The sequence below is a fragment of the Belonocnema kinseyi genome, chromosome 8 (genome assembly GCF_010883055.1).
Source record: "Belonocnema kinseyi isolate 2016_QV_RU_SX_M_011 chromosome 8, B_treatae_v1, whole genome shotgun sequence".
Lineage (NCBI taxonomy): Eukaryota > Metazoa > Arthropoda > Insecta > Hymenoptera > Cynipidae > Belonocnema > Belonocnema kinseyi.
The window spans coordinates 30,857,750-30,879,518 of NC_046664.1; the positions used below are offsets into that span (position 1 = coordinate 30,857,750).

The following is a 21,769-nucleotide window of genomic DNA, read 5'->3' on the forward strand; positions in this document are numbered from 1 at the left end:
CCCTCTTATACATATTCATACGCCAGTTCCTTTATCTTTGGAATAAAGCCAAATAGTTAGATATTGAAGAATAATTTATTTGGTATATAATTGAAGGGTCCGCGGTCTAAACCTGTTAACTAATATTTCAGAAGTTTTACACGGCGAAGTAAATTCGTTTCGCAGACCAATGCAGTAGATAACAAAACGCAAATTTTGAAAATCTGTTTTTTGAACTCAAAGTTATCTTTCCATTTCGCTTGCGAGATACACTGTAAAAAAAATCTATTGAATTTTACATCTCTGGTGGATGTAAATAAAAGGACCCTCGTATATCGGAGTAACTTTACGAATCTGTTGTGATATTCCAATTCGGCCGATAAATTTACATGCGAAAATATAAAATTCATTGTGTGAAAGAATAAAATAAAATAAAATTTATCAGGGCGACGGGGTTTCGAACACTCGAAAGCTCAAACTTCGTACAATTTCATGGAGATTGAAGAAACACAAGCCGGACACGTTACCACTTACCTAAAACACATAAGATACTATGGGTATTTTTTTGATGATTAAATATTCCGTAAAAAAATATGAAATATACGTTTTGAATAACCGCATTTTTTCCGTTTTAATAGCAGAAAATGTAAAAGGCAAAATAGGAATAGCTCGGATTCGGTCTACTTTGTGTGAAATCTGTCAAAAAAGTTGAACATAGCTGTGAAATTCCTCGCATTAAAAATAAAAATGCTCCAAAATTGAAGGATAAAGGCATCGATAAACAACGAAAACGAGAGAGGCATATCAAAAATATCCCAGAAAATACAAAAAAAATCAATTTCGAAAAAATGTCAGTTAACAGATATAGACCGCGGGCCCTTCAATTAACGTATAAAGGAGAAAAAAGCAAAAAATTCCGGTACCGGGAATCGAACCCGAGCCTCCTGGGTGAAAGCCAGGTATCCTAGCCACTAGACCATACCGGATTGAAGTCTCGTTTTTTAAGAGCATAATCTCAGGTGAAGACGTTTTACATGCAAGATTTCTTTTACAGCTTGCAAGGAATTTTTCATTGATTTCAGTAATTTAATAGAATTTCAAAGAATTTTAAGGATTAGGTGTATCTCTTAAAATTCCAAAGAATTTTAAAAAGCTTTAAAACTATTCACGGGATTTAAGAAGATTTGAAAGCATTTCAAATGTTGTAAGGTATTTTAGAAGATTTTAAAGTATTTTTGATAGATTTCAATAACTTCAAGGTATTCTAAAATATTTAAAGACTTTAGGGTATTTAAAAAAATTTCAGGTTTTTGCCCACTTTTTTAGGAATTTTAATCATTCAAAGCGATTTCCAAGATTTATTAAGATTTTAGGTTTTTTAAATAGATTATAATAATTAGAAGAGATTTCAAAGGATTTTATGGACTTAAGGTTATTTTAAAAAAATCCAAACAAATTTAAAAAGCTGTAAAAATTCTCATGGGATTTCAAAAGATTTCAAAGTATTTTAAAAGATTTTTAGTCGGTTTTACTATATTTCAATAATTCGTAGGTGTTTCAAAGGATTTGACAGATTTTAGGGCACTTTTTAAAATTTCTTGGTAATTTTGAGGAGTTTTAGAAAATGTCAAAAGGTTTAAAATATTTTAAAGGATTTGTAAAATCTTACGGCATTTTTAATAGTCATTAATCATTTAATTATGGTTCCAACGAATTTTTAGGATTCAAGGGTATTTTTATAAATTCCAAATATTTTTGAAGTGCTTCGAAAAGATTAAAAATATTTTGAGGTATTTAAAAAAATTTCCGAACAATTTTTAAGATCTGTAAAACTGTTAAGCTTTTACTAAAAGTTTTAAATAATTTTAAATTTTATGATATCTTGAAAGATTCCAATTAATTTTAAAATAATTTTAATAATTTAGAGGGAATTTAAATATTTATGAAGATTTTAGGGTATTTTAAATATGTTTCAACAGCTTTAAGTGACTCCAAAGGATTTGAAGGATTAAAGGGGATTTTTAAAAATTCCAAGAAATTTTCAATAGCTTTAAACAGTTTTAAAGAGTTTAAAATGATTGCGAACGATTTCAAATGGATTCAAAGGATTTAAAAAATATTTTAGGGTATTTTTTAAAAATCCAAGAAATTCCCAAAAACTATAGCAAATTTTAAGAGATTTCAAAATATGTCCAAAGTCTTTCAATACTTTATTGTTTTTTAGAAGCTCCCAAAGCGCTGTTTCAAAAACTTTCAAAGGTTTCAGTATATTTTTAAATATTCCAAGGAATTTTTAATAGCAATGGACAATGTAAAGAGATTTGAAAAGATGTTAAAGAAATTGTAATATATTATGGTATCTTTAATAGATTTCAATAATTAAAAGTGGTTTTAAAGGATTTTAAGTATTGAAAGGTTTTTCCAGAAATTCCAAGGAATTTTCAAGATATTGAAAAGGTTTCATGAGATTTAAAATGATTTGACATATTTCAGGGAATTTTTAAAAATTCCACCTTATCAAAATCTTCAAAAAAAATCAGCTTTTATAAAAGATTGTAAAGAATTAAACAAATTTTAGGATATTTTAATGATTCCAACTAATTTTCAATTGATTTCAGTCATTTGAAAGGATTAAATTCTGGGGTATTTTCGAATATTATAAGGAATTTTTCAAATCCTTAGAATTTTTGAAGGGATTTCAAATGATTTCAAAGGATTTCAAATATTTTAGGGCATTTTTACAAATTCCAAGGCATTTTTAAGAACTTTAGCAAATTTTAAGGGATTTTAAAAGATTTGAATGATTTTGAATATTTTAGGGTATTTTAAAAGATCTTAAAGAATTTTTAATTAATTTAGATAATTTAATAAGATTCCAAAGGATTACGAATATTTTAATCGAGTTTGAAATATTTCGAGTCTATTTTAAGAGTAAAAAGGTTCAAGAGGTTTCAAAAGATTTAAATGGATTTTAAATAGTTAAGGGGTTTTCCAAAGATTCCAAGAATTTTTAAATGATTTTAATAATTTAAGGGAATTTCAAAACGGTTGGAAATATTTTCGGGTATGTTAAAAAATTCCAATGCACTCTTAATTTACGTCAATAATTCAACAGTTTTTAGAATATTTAAAAAATTTCCAGGGAATTTTAATACATTTCCGAGGATTTTAGGAAATATCAGATTTGAAAGAATTTAAGGTGATTTAATATTTTAATTTATTTGGAATTCACCCTGAATTCCATTTAATTTATCCTAAATTGTTTCAAATTCTTCTGAATTTTTTTTATTGCTGGTTAAAAACTGGGAAAAAATGAAGAAATTTGTAAATTTGGCTTTTTAGTCCCCTATGTTGAAAACTTATTATTAATGATGATAAACAGTAATGCATGATTCATTTAAAAAATGAATTAAATTGTCATTCATGTAGATATTTGTATTTTTATTAATTTAATATCAATAATATATCCGATTGAATATTAACTTTGAAAAATGTATTTTCAATTGAGTTTCTGCATCAATTATGGAATAAATATTCAGAATATTTATTTTATTGTTACAGTCTGGGAATTCCAGTCGATTAATCGTAATAATGTTAACTGGACAACGATTGGAAGTAACCTGCGACCCACAGAAAATCACAGCTGGAGAACTGTTCCAGGTAATAAAATTAATCTATTATTATGATTTTAAGAAATAAAATAAAATGTAAATTCTTAAAAAAGAATGACTTCTTTACTTACGATGGTAACTAGTTTTTTCTTCATAACTTTTAATTGAGATAGTTTCTAAAGTTCCCAGTCGACTCTGCAAATTGACTATAAATTTAGCCGGTGAATTTATTAAATATCGATTCCTCTAAAGTTCTAGCTAGCTAGGATAAAAAAAAACTACCTATGGTGGTGGAAAAACACTCTTGTTATATTCTTATCCTGTTTGTAAGTAAAGAATTTTAAACTTTAATATTTAAATCTCCCCTTATAATAAATTTCTTATCATTTTTTGCGATTCGAGAAAAATTATTATACATCCTGAGTACAGAAATAAATAATGCTAAAATCTTGAAAGCAGTGATGCAGAAGACAGAAAAACTATAGAAACAATTTATTTATTTACGTAACTTAGGATTTCTAAATTATTTATTATTATATTCATTAATCAAAGATTTCAAGGTATGTTAAAGAATTTCAGAAAATTTCAGGTATTTTATAGGACCTCTCATTATGTGAAATTATTAATAATATAAACAAATGCATTATTCAGCTATTTGTGGATGGAAAAATTAATTCGATGTTATTCCCTTTAATTAGGAATTTCATGATAATTTTAATAATATTTAAAACGAATTGATAAATGTTATGGATTTTAAAAACAAATTTAATAAACAAATCGATTATTCAGGCATTTGTCTACGAAAAAATGTTTTTTTTATGACAATCCTTTTCACTTGGACCTTGTTGAAAATTTCCTCGTCATACATAGTAAGTTGAAAAATGTTATAATTTTCAAAAACCAATTTAATTTAAAATGCATTATTCGCCCATTTGTCTATAAAAATTTTGTTAATACTTTTAATTTGGCATTTCTTGATAATTTTAATAAAACTCATGATTATTAAATAAATTTAATGAATAAAATTCATCAACTAATTAGGAATGTTGCTGAAATTATCATAAAGTTCCCTACAGAAAAATCATATAATTGATCTACTTATTATAAATTTTGTTTTGAAATTATCATGAAGGTCCCAATTAAAAGCATTGGCATAGAAAAAAAAAACTAATTGTAAGTATCTCGTGCACGAATACCTAAATAATGCATTTGTTTATTAAATTTTGTTATAATATCAACAAGATTAATCTTGAGAAAAATTTGTTTCATAATAATAGTTTTCCCATCCAAACGTCTTGCTCTATAACTGAAAAAACGTAAAATATTGAAAATTATGGAAAACAAGCTTTCAACAATTAATCTGTTTATGAATTTTTTTTTATTATATAATAAAACATCTTTAGTCTAATATTACTCTATGAAAAGTAGGCGCTTGAAACAATTTTCCTATCATTTTCATATTTATTTAATTATAAAAAAATTGATAAACTAAATTAGAAAATTGGGTTAAAAGACTCTAGTAGATTTTATCAGCTTCTTTGCATTTTTAACGTCCAAATTCGTTAAGTTCCGTAGGCTGTACACTATTTTGAGCCAGAAAAGTAATTTTTACACCATGCTTCCGCTGATCAATAATTCAAAGCTCAGCCATTTAATTTTTGACAATATCAAGCCTGCATGTTCTTTGAGCTCCTTTGTATAATAATTTATTCGATTGTCCAATTGTCCAGTGACTGCATCCTTTAATAATTATTAACGTTCAAAAAACGATTCAGATAAAAAATCTGTGAATAAAAATATAAAGTGTCAGTTCCATTTTATGAAGGTTTCTTTTGTCGCAAAGAAAGAGAACTTTGTAGAATGCTGACACTCCGAAAGTTAGTTTAACGGGGTGAGAAAGATTTTACAGGGGTGTCTGAGTAATCTCTACAAAACTGATATAAAACGGATTCTGACATCACTTCTTATGATCAATGAAAGGGGGAAGGCGGTTCATTTCAAAGAAAATTTTAAAGGTTAATAATATCTCTCGCTATCGCCAATTCCGAAAGTCACCAACGAGTTTCAGAGCTGGTTTCGTCCGATAAGCGGTTCAATTCATCTGGCGATTATATCGGTTCACCAATTTTCATTTGAAGGGTATAAGGTATACCTCGCGAGATTCCGGATTCTATTGAAATATAATTAGTTTTATTCTCTCAATATCACCAGCAAATTTCTTCTCCGAAACTCCACGTATTTTATATCAAAAAATGGTTCATTCAATTTGAAGAATCACCAAAATTACATAAAATGGAGAATGTTTACCATAAATCTGCTGGAACTAGAAAGATTAAAAAGATCGAAATTGGAGAATAGGAAAAGATAAAATTATTCTATCCGTGTCAATAGGTCACTTTGCATCCCTAAAATGCTATCCTTTCCTACTATCAATGTCAATAATTTTGTATCTCTTTCTATACCTTTCGCTACCGAGGACCCTTATCTATTTCTTTACTTCATTCTATTTCTTCAATATGAATTTGAATCTTTATCTATATATTTTTCTATCTTCCGCGATTGAGTACGTTTTAATGTTCTATCTCTCTAAGTTCAGCAATCCATCGAAAAGTTGGGGTATTTATTTAAAAAATGAACTTGACGTTGATCACGTACCAAAAAGGCAACATAACGTCAATGATTATATACCTATACACTAAATAGTATATTATGCACCGAGAGAAAGAAGAGGGACTTTTTCGACGAATCACACCCAAGTCGAAAAAATCCCTTCCCCCTTGGCGCATACGATATTTTTTATAACAAATGGATGGTTTCAGACATTTCTCGAAATACAATCATGACTTCAACCCATATTAGATTTCGAATAAAATAATCCTGATTTAAGGTAATTTTAAGGGTAGTTTATATTTTTATACCATAAATTGCCCAAAATTTTATTTAAAAATGTCTATAAATTTCACGAAATTTTCTTTCATTCATGGTAATTTTACAGTTAAATATGGTAATGTAACATAAATTACCCAAAATTCATTTTCAAACATTTTTGTAAATTTCTGGAAATTTATGCATTTTTTTAGTAATTTATAGTAATATTACAGGTAATTTATGGTAATTTCACATAAATTGCCCAAAATTCAATTTGAAACATTTCTATACATTTCCAGAAATTTTTAAAATTTTTTGGTAATATATGGTAATATTACATGCAATTTATGGTAACTTACCATAAATTTCCTGAAATTCAATTTAAAATTGTCTATAGATTTCCGGAAATTTTTAGTAATTTAAGATAATTTTATCAATTATAATCCTATGGTAACTTTCCATAAATTACAGAAAAATTTTATTATCTGCAACAAAAATTTCCTTCTAGTTTTTATGGTGAGTGAGCTGATTATTGTAAAATGGAAGTTCATAGATGTATGTTTTTCATTATTCACTTCTCACGTCACTTTTTACTCCCGAGGGAGTAAAAAGTAGAGCCAGATGTAGAATATGAGGAGGTAAGGAACAGGAGATTGAAGGACATATCTAAATTTAGATTATTAAAGAGATAGAAAAAGATGCGTTGACACTGATAAACGTAGGAGAGGATGAGATAATTAAGAGATAAAAAAAGATAGATGGGAATTTAGATTGACAGAGAGATAGAAAAAGATTGACGTAAATAGACGAAGGATAGGATGAGATAGAGAAAAAGGTATTGAAAAGAATAAGACGTGAATTAAGATAGATAAAGAGGTAAAAAATATAATATTTGGTAGGTGTAAGATGTGATAAGGTATAGAAGAGTAGACTAAAAAAGATTGACGTGAATGGATTTAGGATAGAACAAGATAGAAGAAAGAGGATTGATAAAGATAGACGTGAATTGAGGTCGATAAAGAGGTAGAAAAATATAGACATTGTATATTGACTATTCTAAATAAAATGTACAAAAAAGTCTTTTTTTTCTTACGGTGAATACGTGTTACTTCCAAATATAATTTTTTTCGAAACAAAAAAAAGGTTTTTTTTTTGGTATATTCAAAAAAAAAATGATTTAAAGAAATCAATTTTTACAAAAAAGAACGATTTTTCAATAAATTGGTTCAATTCTCAATGAATACAAAAATTTTGTTTAAGTAAGTAATTCAACTTTCAAATAATATACCCATAGCTGGCATATCGGGGCCAAATTGAACCCAAGCCACAGTTCACGTCTTTTTCACTTTCAACTATTTTTTTTAATAGTAAATATTAAATTTAAACAAAATAACCCATATCAACTTTTGACGGGAGTATCAGAGAATATTTGAAAATATTTGCGTATCAAAATAAACGATTAGCCACTTGCAGCAATATGCTTGGGGTCAATTTGACCCCGGCGTGACAGCTATGTTACGTCCAGATAGATTTTTATCTGAATGGATGAATTTTTGACCAAAAAGTATCAATTCTGAACAAAACATACCATGATAGTTGAAACTTAAATTAAAAACCTTTTAAAATGAAATTTAAAAAAAGTTCATATTCAACCAAAAAGACGAATTTTCAACTAAAATGTCAAATTGTCTACCAAAAGAGATTAATTTTCATTAAAACATGTGTACTTTTAACTAGAAAAGACATATTTTAGAGCTTTAACTCCCTTTTTCTATTTATGGCTCATGCTTCATTTTTTTGCAACTTAAGGTACAAATTATTAATAAAATTGTCTTTTTCGTAATTTTGGAAATATTATATTCCGACAAAAATATTTGTCTACCTTTTTCCGTCTAAGATTATTTACTTCCATAAACTTTACCAACCAACAATTTGTAACTACATTTTTTGCATGCACAAAAAATTAAAATTTAATCAACCTGCCCATTGGTGATGAAGATTTTGAAATTTTTTGAAAATTATTCATAATGCCAGAAAGAAATTTTCCAGTGCTATTACCAATAATTCTAATAATTTTGAGTTTTTTCGATCCACTTTATTCACGAAATAATAATTTCTAATTGCTGGAAAATCAACTTGAAAGACCCAGAAATATCTTCCAATCTCGATGCGTTGAGAGGTGAAAATAGTGCAATTAATGACTTTGCAAATCTCGTTTCAGGCTATCGTGCAGGCGGAGGGACTCGATGAGAACTTCACTCTGGGATTGGCTGCCCTATTGGCCGGAGATTTCGCATTGCTACCGGCAGATACGAAATTAAATAAAGTTGCCCCTCCAGGCTGGTTAAATAGTGGTAAGAGCAAAAGTCTTCTGGGACTTCCGGCAAGCTTTATGCTCTACTTGAGGCTCCGATTTTTTCTACCTTCACTTCGAGGAATGAGGTACTTACATATTTCTTTACATTTTTCAGAATTGTTAAAAAAAAGATCAAGTCCTTTAAAACCCCTGTCAAATTTTTATTAGTTTTATTCCTGTCAAAAAATTGAAACTTAAGATTAAACCCTACTCTAGCCATCTTTACCCCGTGCTATAGGTGACATTACCCCTTACCGGCTTACCCTAGCCAACTTTACCCCGTGCTATAGGCGACATTACCCCGTAAACCAGAAAACTTCACCACATAACCCATCTGATTTTACCCCGTGCCCTAGCCAACATTACCCCGTACACGAGCTGGCTTTACCCCGTACCAGAAACGACTTTATCCCGTACCCGAACCGAAATTATCCCGTACCCGAACCGACTTTATCCCGTACCCGAACCGACTTTACTCCATCCTCTAGCCGACTTTACCCCGTACCTTAGTCGAATTTACTTTGTACCAAAACCGACTTTACCCCTGCCCTCATTTTTTCGAGATAGCCTTTCGTTTTAATAAGCATTCGTAGGCGGCAAACATGAGGCAAGTCAAGTACTTAATACTCTCTTTTAAGTTCATCAAACGCTATGTATTCTTTCACATTATTTTTAATTATTTTAACCTTCTTGACATTTTCTAAGTCCTTATAAACTCGCTGAATTATCTGAATTCCTCTAAATACACCGAATTCCTTTAATTTGTTCTATTCCCTTCATTCCTTCCACAATCTCGAAATTCCTTAAATGACCTGCATTCCTTAAATTCGTTTAAATTACCTTAATTCCTTCCATTATTTTTAAATCCTTGAAATTCCCTGAATTATCTAAATTCCTTGAATTCATTTAAATTCCCTTCATTTCTTCCATAATTTTGAAATTCTTGAAATTCCATGAATGAACTGAATTCCTTCAATTCGTTTAAATTCCCTTCATTTCTACTATTATTTTGAAATCCTTCAAATTCCCTGAATTATCTGAATTCGTGAAATCCCTTGAAATATCGGAATTCGCGGCATTCCATTTCTTATAAGAATCGAATGAATTCCATGGAATTCACAATAATACAAAGAATTCAAAAGCATTTTCTGAATTCATACGAATTGAAAAAATTCAAACAATTCAGAAAACTTAAGGAATTTAGGAAATATATTGAATTCAGAAAAATAAAGGAATTCAAGAATCTTAGAGAATTTATAGAAATGCAGGATTTCTGATAATTCAAGGGTTTACAGAGAATTTCGAGAGTTTAAGGAATTTCGGGCATGGAACAAAGTTCAAGGAATTTATCGAATTCAAGGATTTTAAGGTATTCGAGGTTTTTAGAGAATTCAAAGAAATCCAGGATTTCAGATCATTCAAGAGATTTCGGAAAATTTGGGGGACTCGAGGAATTTTGAGTATTCCGATCATTCAGAAAATTCTAAGAATTCCGAGAATTCCATAAATTCACGGAGTTTTTAGTTCTTAAAGAACTTAGAGAATATAGAGAATTTAAAGAATTACATAGAATCTAAATAATTCACGGAATTAAGATAAATCAAGGAATTTAGAGAATTTAAGGAATTCAGCGCATGAAAAGGATTCAGGGAATTCAAGGAATTCAAGGTTTTTATAAAATTCAGAGAAATCAAGAATTTCTGATAATTCAAGGGATTACAGAGAAATGAGAGAGTTTAAGTAATTTAGGGCTTTACAAAAATCAGGGAATTCAGAGGATTCAAGGATTTTATGGAATTCAAAGAAATCTAGGATTTCAGATCATTCAAGGGATTTCAAAAAATTTGCAGGACTCAAGGATTTTAGAGAATTCCAAGAATTCAGAGAATTCCATAAATTCAAAAAAAATTTAGAATTTAGAGAATTCAGAGAAATTAGAGAATTTCATAGAATCTGAAGAATTCACGGAATTAAGAGAATTCCATCAATTCAGTGCATGTAAAGAATTCAGGGAATTCAAGTAATTAGAAGAATTAAAATAATTCAGGGAATTCAAGGATTTTATAGAATTCATAGAAGTCCAGGGTATCTGATAATTCAAAGGATTTTAGAAAATTTGGGGGGCTGAAGGAATTTAGAGAATTCCAATAATTCAGAGAATTCCAGAAATTCTGAGAATTTTTATAATTTAGAGAATTCAGAGAAATTCAAGAATTTTTAGAGAATTTAAAGGAAACACAGAATTAAGAGAATTCAAGGAATTGAGAGAATTCAGCGCATTACAAGAATTCAAAGAATTAAGGGAATTCAAATAATTCGAGGAATTCAAGAATTTCAGAAAATTCAGACAAATCCAGGTTTTCTGATCAATAGTTCAAGGGATTGCAGAGAATTTAACGAATTTAGGACATTACAAAAATTTAGGAAGTTCAAAGAAATCGAGGATTTTAGATGATTAGAGGGATTTCAGAAAATTTGGGAGAGAGAAAGAATTTAGAAAATTGCAATAATTCAGAGAATCTTAAGAATTTAGAAAATTCAGAGACATGAAAGAATTTTAAGAATTTAGAAAATTTAGAGAAATGAAAGCATTTTAAGAATTTAGAAAATTCAAAAAGATTTAAAGAATCTCAGAACATTTAAAAAATTTCAGGAATCACGACAGCTCAGGAAACAAAAGAATTCAAGGAATCAAAATAATCAAAGAAATTTAGAGAATCCAGATAATTTAAAGAACTCGAGGAATTTAGAGAACTCAAGTAATTGAGGGAATTTACGGAGTTAAAAGAATTCACGGAATTGAGGGAGTTGACGAAATTCAAAGAATTGCAAGAATTCAGATAATTCAATGTATTCAGAGAATTCTAATAATTTCATAAATCCAGATAATCTGAAGAATTCCGAGAATTTACCAAATTTAGAGAATTCAAAAAATTTTTTAATTTGGACCATTCAAAGAATTTCAAGATTTTGGAGAATGTCAAGAATTAAGAGAATTCACGGAATTTATAGAATTCAAGAATATAGAGAATTTAAGAAACTCTAGATATTTAGAGAATTCTAGGAATTTAGAGAATTTAATGGATGAAGGAAATTTAAGGAATTGCAAGAATGTAAGGAATTCAGAGAACTCAAGGAACCTAAAGAATTCAGGTATTATAGAGAATTTACGAAATAGAAAAAAATCACGGAATTGAGAATCGAAATTCAAAGAATTGCAAGAATCCGGATAATTCTAAGTATTTACGGAATTCTAATAATTTCATGAATTCAGACAATCTCAAGAATTCCGAGAATTTACCAAATTTAGAGAATTCAACAAATTTTTTAATTTGGAGAATTCTAAGAATTCCGAGAATAAATCTAAAGAATTCAGAAATTTCAGGGAATTTAGAAAAATCTAGGATCTTAGAGAATTTCAATAATTCAATAAATTTTGAAGAATTCAGAAGGCTGCAAGGAAGTTGAAGAAATTCGAAATCGATTCAAAGCAATTCTAAACAATTGTAAATATTACTAAACTTGTCTGTTATATGTCGCGTTTGCGCACTAAAACTAGGTTTTTTTTCAACCCGGAGACCTCAATTTTATGGCTGTACAATATAAAAATGTTTAAAATTTATCTCATACTTTTAGTATATTCAAATGTTGCAGAATGTTATGTTTTAATATACTTTCTTTAGACGATACAAATATTGAGAGAAGATCGCAATAAGTAAAATCTCTATTTGAAAACACTTTCAGTTAAACCATTTTTAACGCAAATGATTGAAAACATGAGTTTTCAATAATATTAATAAAATAATTCATTAAAGGTGTTAGCAAAGAATTGAATTTTTTTTTAATTATTTAGAATTATTTTTAAAAATTGAAAATTTTATACGAAAGATAATGAGTAAAATATGCAATTAAGCGTTTTCCTGAAATTTGTTATTTTTTGAAGGCCGTGTACGCCATCACACAAAATCTACTGGACCATTCGTTTTGGAATAACGAATTAGCCAAGTTTTTTAGCGAAAATCGGTTTTTTGGCTTCGAAGTGTTACGAAAAATTGAAAAATCGGAAAATCCTCCCATTGTTACCTCGAGAAATATCTTTTAACTAATGCATTTTCATTTTTGTTTGTTTCACATGATTCTGTTGCGAGTCATAATATACACCGCAAAACAACTTTTTTTCGAGGCGCCTCCGGAGATTCACTGTCACTTGCTTAATTTTCAATATTTTGCAATAAAAATTTAGAAAAATATTGTTCAAATATTGCATGATTATATGGAAATTGTCTAAAGAAACTCACACTATCTGTATCGCCAAAAAAAGTTTAAAAACGTGTCATTGGTTCCATTGGCTCTTATACAGTTTTGAATTTGCAATAGGCCTCGTCTTAGCAAAGCGCAATTTTTGAAAAATTCTCAAGCGAACACTATTTCGAATTTCGCACTGCTTTTAAGGCCAAAGTGACGGTCTTCGATTGTCGATAAAAAATTGATAAAAAGCCGGATTTCGAAAAAATTGCTCTTAGAATCTTTTAAATTTTCACCCTTCATTTAGTCTAGTATTTCAGTGTCAATCATGAGGTGAACTAATACACATAGGAAGTTTATTACTCGTTGGAAGCTAGTCCTTAATGTCCTATCAGTCTCTCCTAGGCAGGCTAAATGTATGTCGAGAGCAAGCATCATCATGACAACCTGGATCGGTTTCATCTCTCGGTTTGAACAGTCAAGGGTATTAGTACTATTAGTCCAGTAGTGTCTGGCAGTTCGACCCCTTAAATCATTCAATTAATCCTCTTGCGAAAATTAAATTATTCCTTGCTTCGGTTTAAATTGATTCCTAAGTGAGAAATATCACTGAATTCTTGTGATATAAAGTACTTGAAGATAAACTGTTCAATGAAGCTTTTAAATTTTAAAGAAGTAATGATAGTTGTTAATATAAATCTACCATACCGCCTCCATAGAATTTGGTATCAGGTTTGATCGTTTGAATTTTTCCAAAAATTATACCTGAAATCTTTGCGAAAGAATTGATGGCTTTGCGAAATCTCTAAAATATTTTGTAAATATTATTGACAATGTTTTTGAAATTATTGAAATCCTAGGAAAATCATTCAAATCTTTGTGAAGTCTTTTAAATCTATATGAAATATTTTAAATCTATCCCAAATTTTTGCAAAAACTCTTAAAATCTTTATGGTATATTTGGAAAATCATTGTAATCTTTGTTAAATCTTTAAATCTATCCGAAATCTTTAAGAAATTTTTGTGAAATATTTGGAAAATCCTTGAAATCTTTATAAAATATTTAGAATATTTTTTTATTTTTTGAAATATTTGAAATATCACAAATATTGATAATATTTGTGATATTGTTTAAGTCTTTTGGAAATATTTGAAATTTTTTTAAAATTATTAAAATTTATGAACTGCTATGAAATATTTATGAAACATTTGTGAACATTTTCAAATCTGTAAAATCATTGGGAAATCATTTATGCCTTGATGGACATTTTATTTATCCGAAATCTTTGTGAAATCTTTGCGAAATATTTAAAATATTTGAAATCTTTGGGAAATCGTTGAAATCTTTTGAAAATATTTTTGAAGTAGTTAGTATATTTGTAAAATTGTTGAAATCTTTGGATTCTGTAAAAAATCTTTTAAAATTATTCAAAATCTTTGCGAAATGTTTGAAATATTTTTGAAAGATTTGGTAATATTTGTAAAATCAATTGAAATCTGTGTAAAATTTTTGGAATATCATTGAAGTCTATGCAAGATCTTTGAAATCTTTAAGAAATCTTAAAAATCTGTGAAATCTTTCAAATCTGTCCGAAATCTTTGGAAATCGTTGCGAAATATTTCAAATGTCTTATAAATATTTGATCATGTTTTTGAAATAATTGAAATCTTTGTTGAATCGTTAAATGTATCCGAAATGTTGAAGACATATTTGTGAAATCTTTGAAATATTTGGGAAATCATTGAAATCTGTATAAAATCTTTTTAAACTACCCGAAATCTTTGCGAAATATTTTTAATGTTTGGGTGATCATTGAAATATTATTGTGAAATCTTTGGAAAATCATTGAAATCTTTTCAAAATATTTTTGAATATTTCGTATATTTTTGAAATTATTGAAATTTTGGCAAAATAATTGAATTCTTTATGCATTCTTTTAAAACTATCCAAAATCTTTGAAATATTTTTGAATTATTTATGACGTTTTTAAAATCTTTGCGAAATATTTGTGACATCTTTGGAAAATCATTTAAATCTTTGTGAAATCTTATAAATCGATCCGAAATCTTTTCGAAATTTTGGAAATATTTGATAATATTTGTGAAACTTTTTGAATCATTGCGGATTATTTGAAAATATTTTTGAAGCTTTTGGAATATTTTTGAAATTATTGAAATTTTTGCAAAATCATAGAACTCTTTGTGCCATTATTTAAAACTATCCACAACCTTTGAAATATTTCTGAATTATTTATGTCGTTTTTTAAATCTTTGCTGAATTTTTGCGAAATCATTTATTTTTTCTTAGAATCTTTTAAAACCATTCAAAACCTTTGAAATATTTTCGAAATATTTGATAAAATTTATAACATTTTTCAAATTTTTGCGAAACATTTGTGGCATCTTTGGGAATATTTTTAATATTTTTGAAAAGTTTTTAGGATTTTTAAAGTATTTCTAAAATCATTGGAAAATAATTTATGCCTTTGTGAAATATTTTTAATTTATCCGAAATCTTTGTGAATTCTTTGCGAAATGTTGGAAATATTTGGTAATATTTGTATAAGCGATTGAAATATTTGTGAAATCTTTTGAAAATATTGAAATCTGTCTGAAATCTTGGTAAATATTTTAGAGGAAATCTTTGTCGTTTTAGAAATATTTGGTAATATTTGTGAAATTAATTAAGTCTTTAGAAGATCGTTTACCTCTTTGTAAAATCTTTTAAATTTCTCCAAAATCTTTGCGAAAGATTAGAAATCTTTGGAAAATCATTAATTTGTTTGTCACATTTTTTTAAATAAATCAAACATCATTGCGAAATATTAAAAAGATTTTTGAAATCTTCCGATTTCTTTGCGGAATATTTGGTAATATTTCTGAATTATTGAAATCGTTGCGAAATCATTGAAATCTTTGTGCAATCTTGGAAATATATCGGAAAGTTTGCTGAAATAATTAAAGTCTTTGTGAAATCTTTTTAATCTACCCGAAATCTTTGCGAAATATTTTAGATTTTTGTGAAATCTTTGAAATCTTAGAGAAATGACTCAAATCTTTGTGAAATTTTTGGAAAAAGTTTCTGAAGTCTTCAGAAATCTGAGAAATATTAACCATCAAATGGTACACTCCTTTCTGGCCCCTACTGAAGGTACACTGGTGCGAATCTGGCTTTTGCATTTTCAACTCCGAATATACAAAAGAAGATTAAGACTAGAAAAATGTTTAACCCATATTTTTTGTGTGAAATTTCCTGCTGAATCTAATTGTTCTATAGACATTTGAATAATCATTCATTTTTTCCATGATAATTTGTTATAAATAAAGCGGCGTTTTTTAAAAATCAACGTTTTGGAAAAAATTCGTCATTTCTTCGCATTTTATTCAAATTAATTAAACTCTGTGGAATTTTGCAGATGAAGGAACACACAACCATGAAAAAATATTATTTATGCCGAGAATGTGAATCTAGTATTTTTCCCGGTAGGTCAAAGTTGGGGTATTTTCAAATTCATGGTTTCCAGTTATGAAGGAAGGAAAATGAAAGTAATGCAACAATTATATGGAAATCTTTTTATTTAGAATTTCTGTAGAATTTTTTCTGATGGAAGTCACATTTTTCCAAAATTTATTGCAAATTATCATGAAAAATCGATTAATAACAAATAAATGTTAATAAACATATTTAGGTTCAACAAACGAACGAAACTCCTTCACTTAAGAACAATATTTAGAAATTCCAGCTCGCAAAACTTTACCACACGTAAAAGGTACACAGGTGCTGATTAGCACCAATTCTTTTTTATCGTCCTTCTATCTCGGAGAGATCAACGAAAATGGAACTAACCGGACTTGGCCTGTAACCTTGGGGTTCGGACATATTTTTCGTGGTGGGGATAATCCCGCACAGCTCTCTAGATTAAATGCTACCAACTCTTCAAAAACGTCGTTGCGAATTGGCTCTAGTGTACCGTTTGAGGGTTAAAAATTTTTTTTCAAGGTCGCAACCTTTTAGGGCTAATAATAGTAGGGAAGACGGTTTGCATAAGGCAATAGAGGGTTAAACCAGAAAGTTTTTTATTTTTATTCTAATTGCGTAAGATTAAGAACCTGACTTTAAAAACGTCATATGCCTTTCTATGCCTGACGACCATGATCCTACTCATCTGAATCTTTCTGAGCTGCTTTACTGCAAACATCTCTTTGAAACAGCCTTTTTCACCGAGATTTTCTGAGAAATCGAAACATCGCTTAAAGTCTCACTAAAGCAGGTCTTATACTACTTCGTCTTGGCAGCTAATCTTCCCTTGTTTATGTGGATTAACGACTTCTCCCGGATAAGTCTACCACTTCCAACGATAACAAGTTTTCGACTCTAATTATCGAGCAAGGAAAATGTAAGGATAATTTCATAAATTATTTTGAATTAAAAGGTCCACTTTCTTAAAAACTTTCTTTACAAGATTTTTCTTTTGATTTTACCTTTGATTAATTAGAGACCTCCTCAACTAATCTAAAAGCAAGGTGGACATAGTTCAGGGAACAAACATGGAAATCTGGGAAAATTCATGAAATTTTATTGGTCAGGAAAAGTCAAGGGGAAGTCGGGGATTTTTAAATAAAATATTTTAAATAATTTAATTATACGCTAAATAAATTTCAAGGATAATGAATTTGGAATTTTTTAATTTAAATTTCAAATTGTTTTATTCTGTTTAGAAAAGATTCGATGTTAAAATTTGTACAAGATAAAAATTCTGGTCTTTGAATATTAAAGGTCCGGGAAAGTGAATTGGAAAATATTGGGTTGAAAATTTAGTTATTTTGGTAGAGAAATTAATTTCTTATGGAAACTTCACATTTTTATGTTAAATTATTATCGGAAATCTTTACTGGTTGAATATTCATCTTTTTTCAAAATCATCTTTTCTGATTAAAAATTCATCTCTTAGTAGATACTTATTCTTTTTTTTTATGCAACTGTTTGGTTGAAAATTTGTTAAACATTCAATTATTTTGTTTCAAAATTCGTCTTTTTGGTAGAATTTAACTCTTTTGTCTTCCAAATTGAATTTTTTTTGGTTAAAATATCTGTGTTCAATTGAAAGTTTATTATTTTTTGTTGAATATTCATAATTTTAGTTGAAGAGTCATCTCTTTGGTTGAAATTTCATTTTTTTCTTTGGTTGAAAATTAATTTTTTTAACTGTAAATTCAATTGTTTCAGATTCGTGATTTTAGTTAAAAATTTATCTCGTTGGTTTAAAGTTTAACTAATTTATTTAAAACTAGTTTTTTTTGTTGGAAAATTAATATTTCTAACTGAAAATGTAATTATACCATTTTTGATTTAAGATTGATTTTTTAAATTGAAAATTGAGCTACTTGGAAAAAAGTTGATCCACTTTGTTCAAAATTAATTCTTTTTTTGAAGATTAACTATTTTCATAAATTTGTTTTGTATTTTTCTTTCTGGTTTAAAATTAATTTTTTAAAATTGAAAATGTAACTTTTCTACTTTTGGTTGAAAATTCGTCTTTTTGAAAAAAAAAATAATCTTGGTGGAAATTTCCACTTTTTTCGTAAAAACTGCAAATTTCGGTTAAAAATAACTACTTTGTAAAAAAAGTTATTTGTTTCGTGGAAGAATCGTCATTTTAGTTGAAAATTCATCTGATTAGTTGAAAATAAAACAATTTGGTTGATGATTCGTCTTTTTAGTAGAAAAGTAATATTTTCGGGTTGAAACTCAAATTTTCTAGAAAAAATGTTTTTTTCTTCTAATTTGTCGTGTTTTCTTCAAAGATGTACTAATTTGTGAATTTTTTTTTTAGATTCATCATTTTAGTTAAAAATTTATCCCTGTTTTAACATTGGATTATTTTGTTAAAAACTTGTTTTTTTTTTTTAAATTCAGGTTTTTTACGTAAAATTTTCCTTTTTTGTTGAAAAATGTCCTTTTTTAGATAATAAATCAACTACTTGATTACAAATTAAACTATTTTGTTAAAAATATAATCATTTTGTTTTAAATTTAATCATTTTGTCGAACATTAAACTCTGGTTGAAATCGTAACTTCTTTGTTGAAAGTTCGCTGTTTTTTGTGTGTAAATATCAGATTTTATTTTTATCGTTAAAAATTCTTTTTTTTTTTTTGATTAAAGATTGAACATTTTGAGATGAAAATTGGACATTGCAAAATACAAATTTAATTTTAATAAATCAGCAAAATATACGAAACGTAGCTAACTTTTTCATTTCCTAGTTTAAGTACAGTATTCCAGAATTTACCAGCCTACTTACGAAATTCTGGTTTTAATTAATTTCCGGAAAAAGTGCTCTTAACACTCGACTTCACCCTTGTCACAAAGTTAGTAACGCTCCATTAACTCTTCACCCTTTTATATCCAATATAGTATAATTTATTAAAGAGTCTCAAGATTTCATATTAGGATTATCACTTTCTTAATGGAAAGTATAAAATACCTCGATTTTTATCTGGTTTTAATAAAATCCATTAATTTCATTAACGGATACAGACCCTTTCATATAAATAAAAATAATGGAAAAAAATAAATAATAAATTGCTCTCAACTAAATTAATTGGCACTGACCAATTACGGAAAATTCCGTAACCGTAGAGAGTTCGAAATTAACTACTGAAAGAGAAATATTTGCAACAGGGTTGCTACAAAATCCCGATTTCGAAATCCCCTCAATTTTCCCTAACCAATTTTTAATTTTCCTTGAACGTTCTGAATTTTTCTTCTAGTTTTAAAAACAAGCTTACGTCTAGGTGATAAATAATGTTAATACGAAAAAATGTTTTACATAAATTACGTAGAACAAACATTAAATACAATCATTTTCAGCTAAGCAATTGAGTTTTAACTCAAAAAGATCAATATTGTGAACAAAAAATTGAATAATTAAGTTTTTAGTCAAACAATTGATGTTAAAAAAATTAATTATCAAATAAAGAAGACGAATTTTCAAAAAAATAATTGCATTTTCTACCAAAAAATACAAATTTTCAATAAAATACATGCATTTTCATTTAAAAAATATCAATATTTAACAAAAATAAAATTAGTTTAATTTTCAGTTAAGAAATAATTTTTAACCAAAAACACGAATATTAAAAAAAAAGTTCATTTTCAACTAAAGAAAACAAATTCTCAATAAAATAGTGAAATTTTCCACCACAGAAGTTAAATCAACAAAAAGTGATTTTTTAACTAAATATTGTAATTTTTAACAGAAGAAGTTCAGGTTTCAACTAAAAAAATCAATTATCCACTAAAAATTGGATAGTTAAGTTTTCATTTTGAAAAGTAAATTTTCTACCAAAATAATAAATTTTTAACAAAAAAAAAGAATATTCAAACAACAAATGAATTTTTATCAAGAAATATAATCGTTAAATATTTAGTAACAATATGAATATTTAACAAACAAAAAATTTAACAAAATAGTTAAAAGAAAATTAAACTGCTATAAAAAAGATTTATTTTCCACTAAAATGGAATTCTTACATTTTCAGTCAAAAACATGAATTTTTAAATAAAATTATGAGCCTTCTAAACTGAAGAAATAAATTTCTAACTAAATACAGTAAAACACTTCAGTCGCCCTCCCTTGTATAACCATTCCGAGAATTAAAGCCGCACCGTATGTAGGTATAACAGGAACTGGGCGGGGACCGCAGGGTCTGCGGTTGTCACTCAGGCGAGCAGTCAAGCGTGAACAAACAAAAGCGGAGCGGGCTACAATGAGTTAGTACACACTCAAGGTCAGCCCCAAAATCGGCGCTATAAAAGAGTTTCACTGTACATGAATTTTCAATTAGAAAAAATCAAGTTTCCACTAAGAAAAAAATATTTAAATTTTCAGTCAGAACAAAAGTTTAACCAAAAATAAGAATATTAAAAAAGTTTATTTTCAACTAAAGAAAACGAATTTTCAGCAAAATACTTAAATTTTTTAACCGAATAGTTAAATTTTCAACCCAAAGGATGAATTTTCCCAAAAAAGACTAATTTTTAACAAAATATATACAATGTTAACTCAAAAATATTAATTTTTAACAAAAACTGGAATATTTAAATTTTTAGTTGAAAATATTACAGTTTTACTAAAATGATAGACCTTCCATCATAAAAGTGAATTTGTATACAATTAGTTGAATTTGCAACCCAAAATATTTATTTTGTACCAAAAAAGAGGAATTTTCAACCAAAAATAGCAGAGTTGAATTCTTAGTTAGAAAAATAAATTGCCAATCAAGAAAGGAACGTATTATAAAAAAAATAGTTCAAGTTTCAACCAAAGTTTTAAACCAAATTTTTTACTAAAGAAAATGATGTTATAAATAATGATAATATTTTCTATCATAAAAGACGCATTTGCAACAAAATAGTTGAATTGTCGCCTATAACAGATGAATTTTATACTTGAAAAAGAATAGATACATTGTCAGTACAAAAATTAATTTTTAGTTTTTCAATTTTCGATCAATTAGTTAAATTTTCTGCCAAGCAGATGAATTTAAAAAAAGACAAATTTTCAACCGAAACATGGAATCGTTTTATTTGCAACCCAAAATAAAAATTAATTTTTTAGCACATATTTAAGCCGAAAATACGAATTTTCAAGAAAATAGTTAAATCCCGAACTGATAAAAATTAGTTTTCAACCAAACTCTTGTGA

General features: G+C 27.7%; 1 protein-coding gene and 1 non-coding gene across 2 annotated transcripts in view; one reads left to right on the forward strand and one right to left on the reverse strand.

Moving 5' to 3' along the window:
* LOC117179003 overlaps window positions 1-21,769 on the forward strand; it is a 107,342-nt gene that overhangs the window by 24,828 nt on the left and 60,745 nt on the right. Inside the window, exons 5-6 of the mRNA XM_033370613.1 lie at window positions 3,541-3,639; window positions 8,680-8,900. Of these exons, the coding sequence (XP_033226504.1) occupies window positions 3,541-3,639; window positions 8,680-8,900 (320 nt within the window). The remainder of the gene's footprint in view (window positions 1-3,540; window positions 3,640-8,679; window positions 8,901-21,769) is intronic.
* On the reverse strand, window positions 894-965 carry Trnae-uuc. The gene has a single exon. It is a non-coding gene; the product is annotated as a tRNA-Glu (tRNA).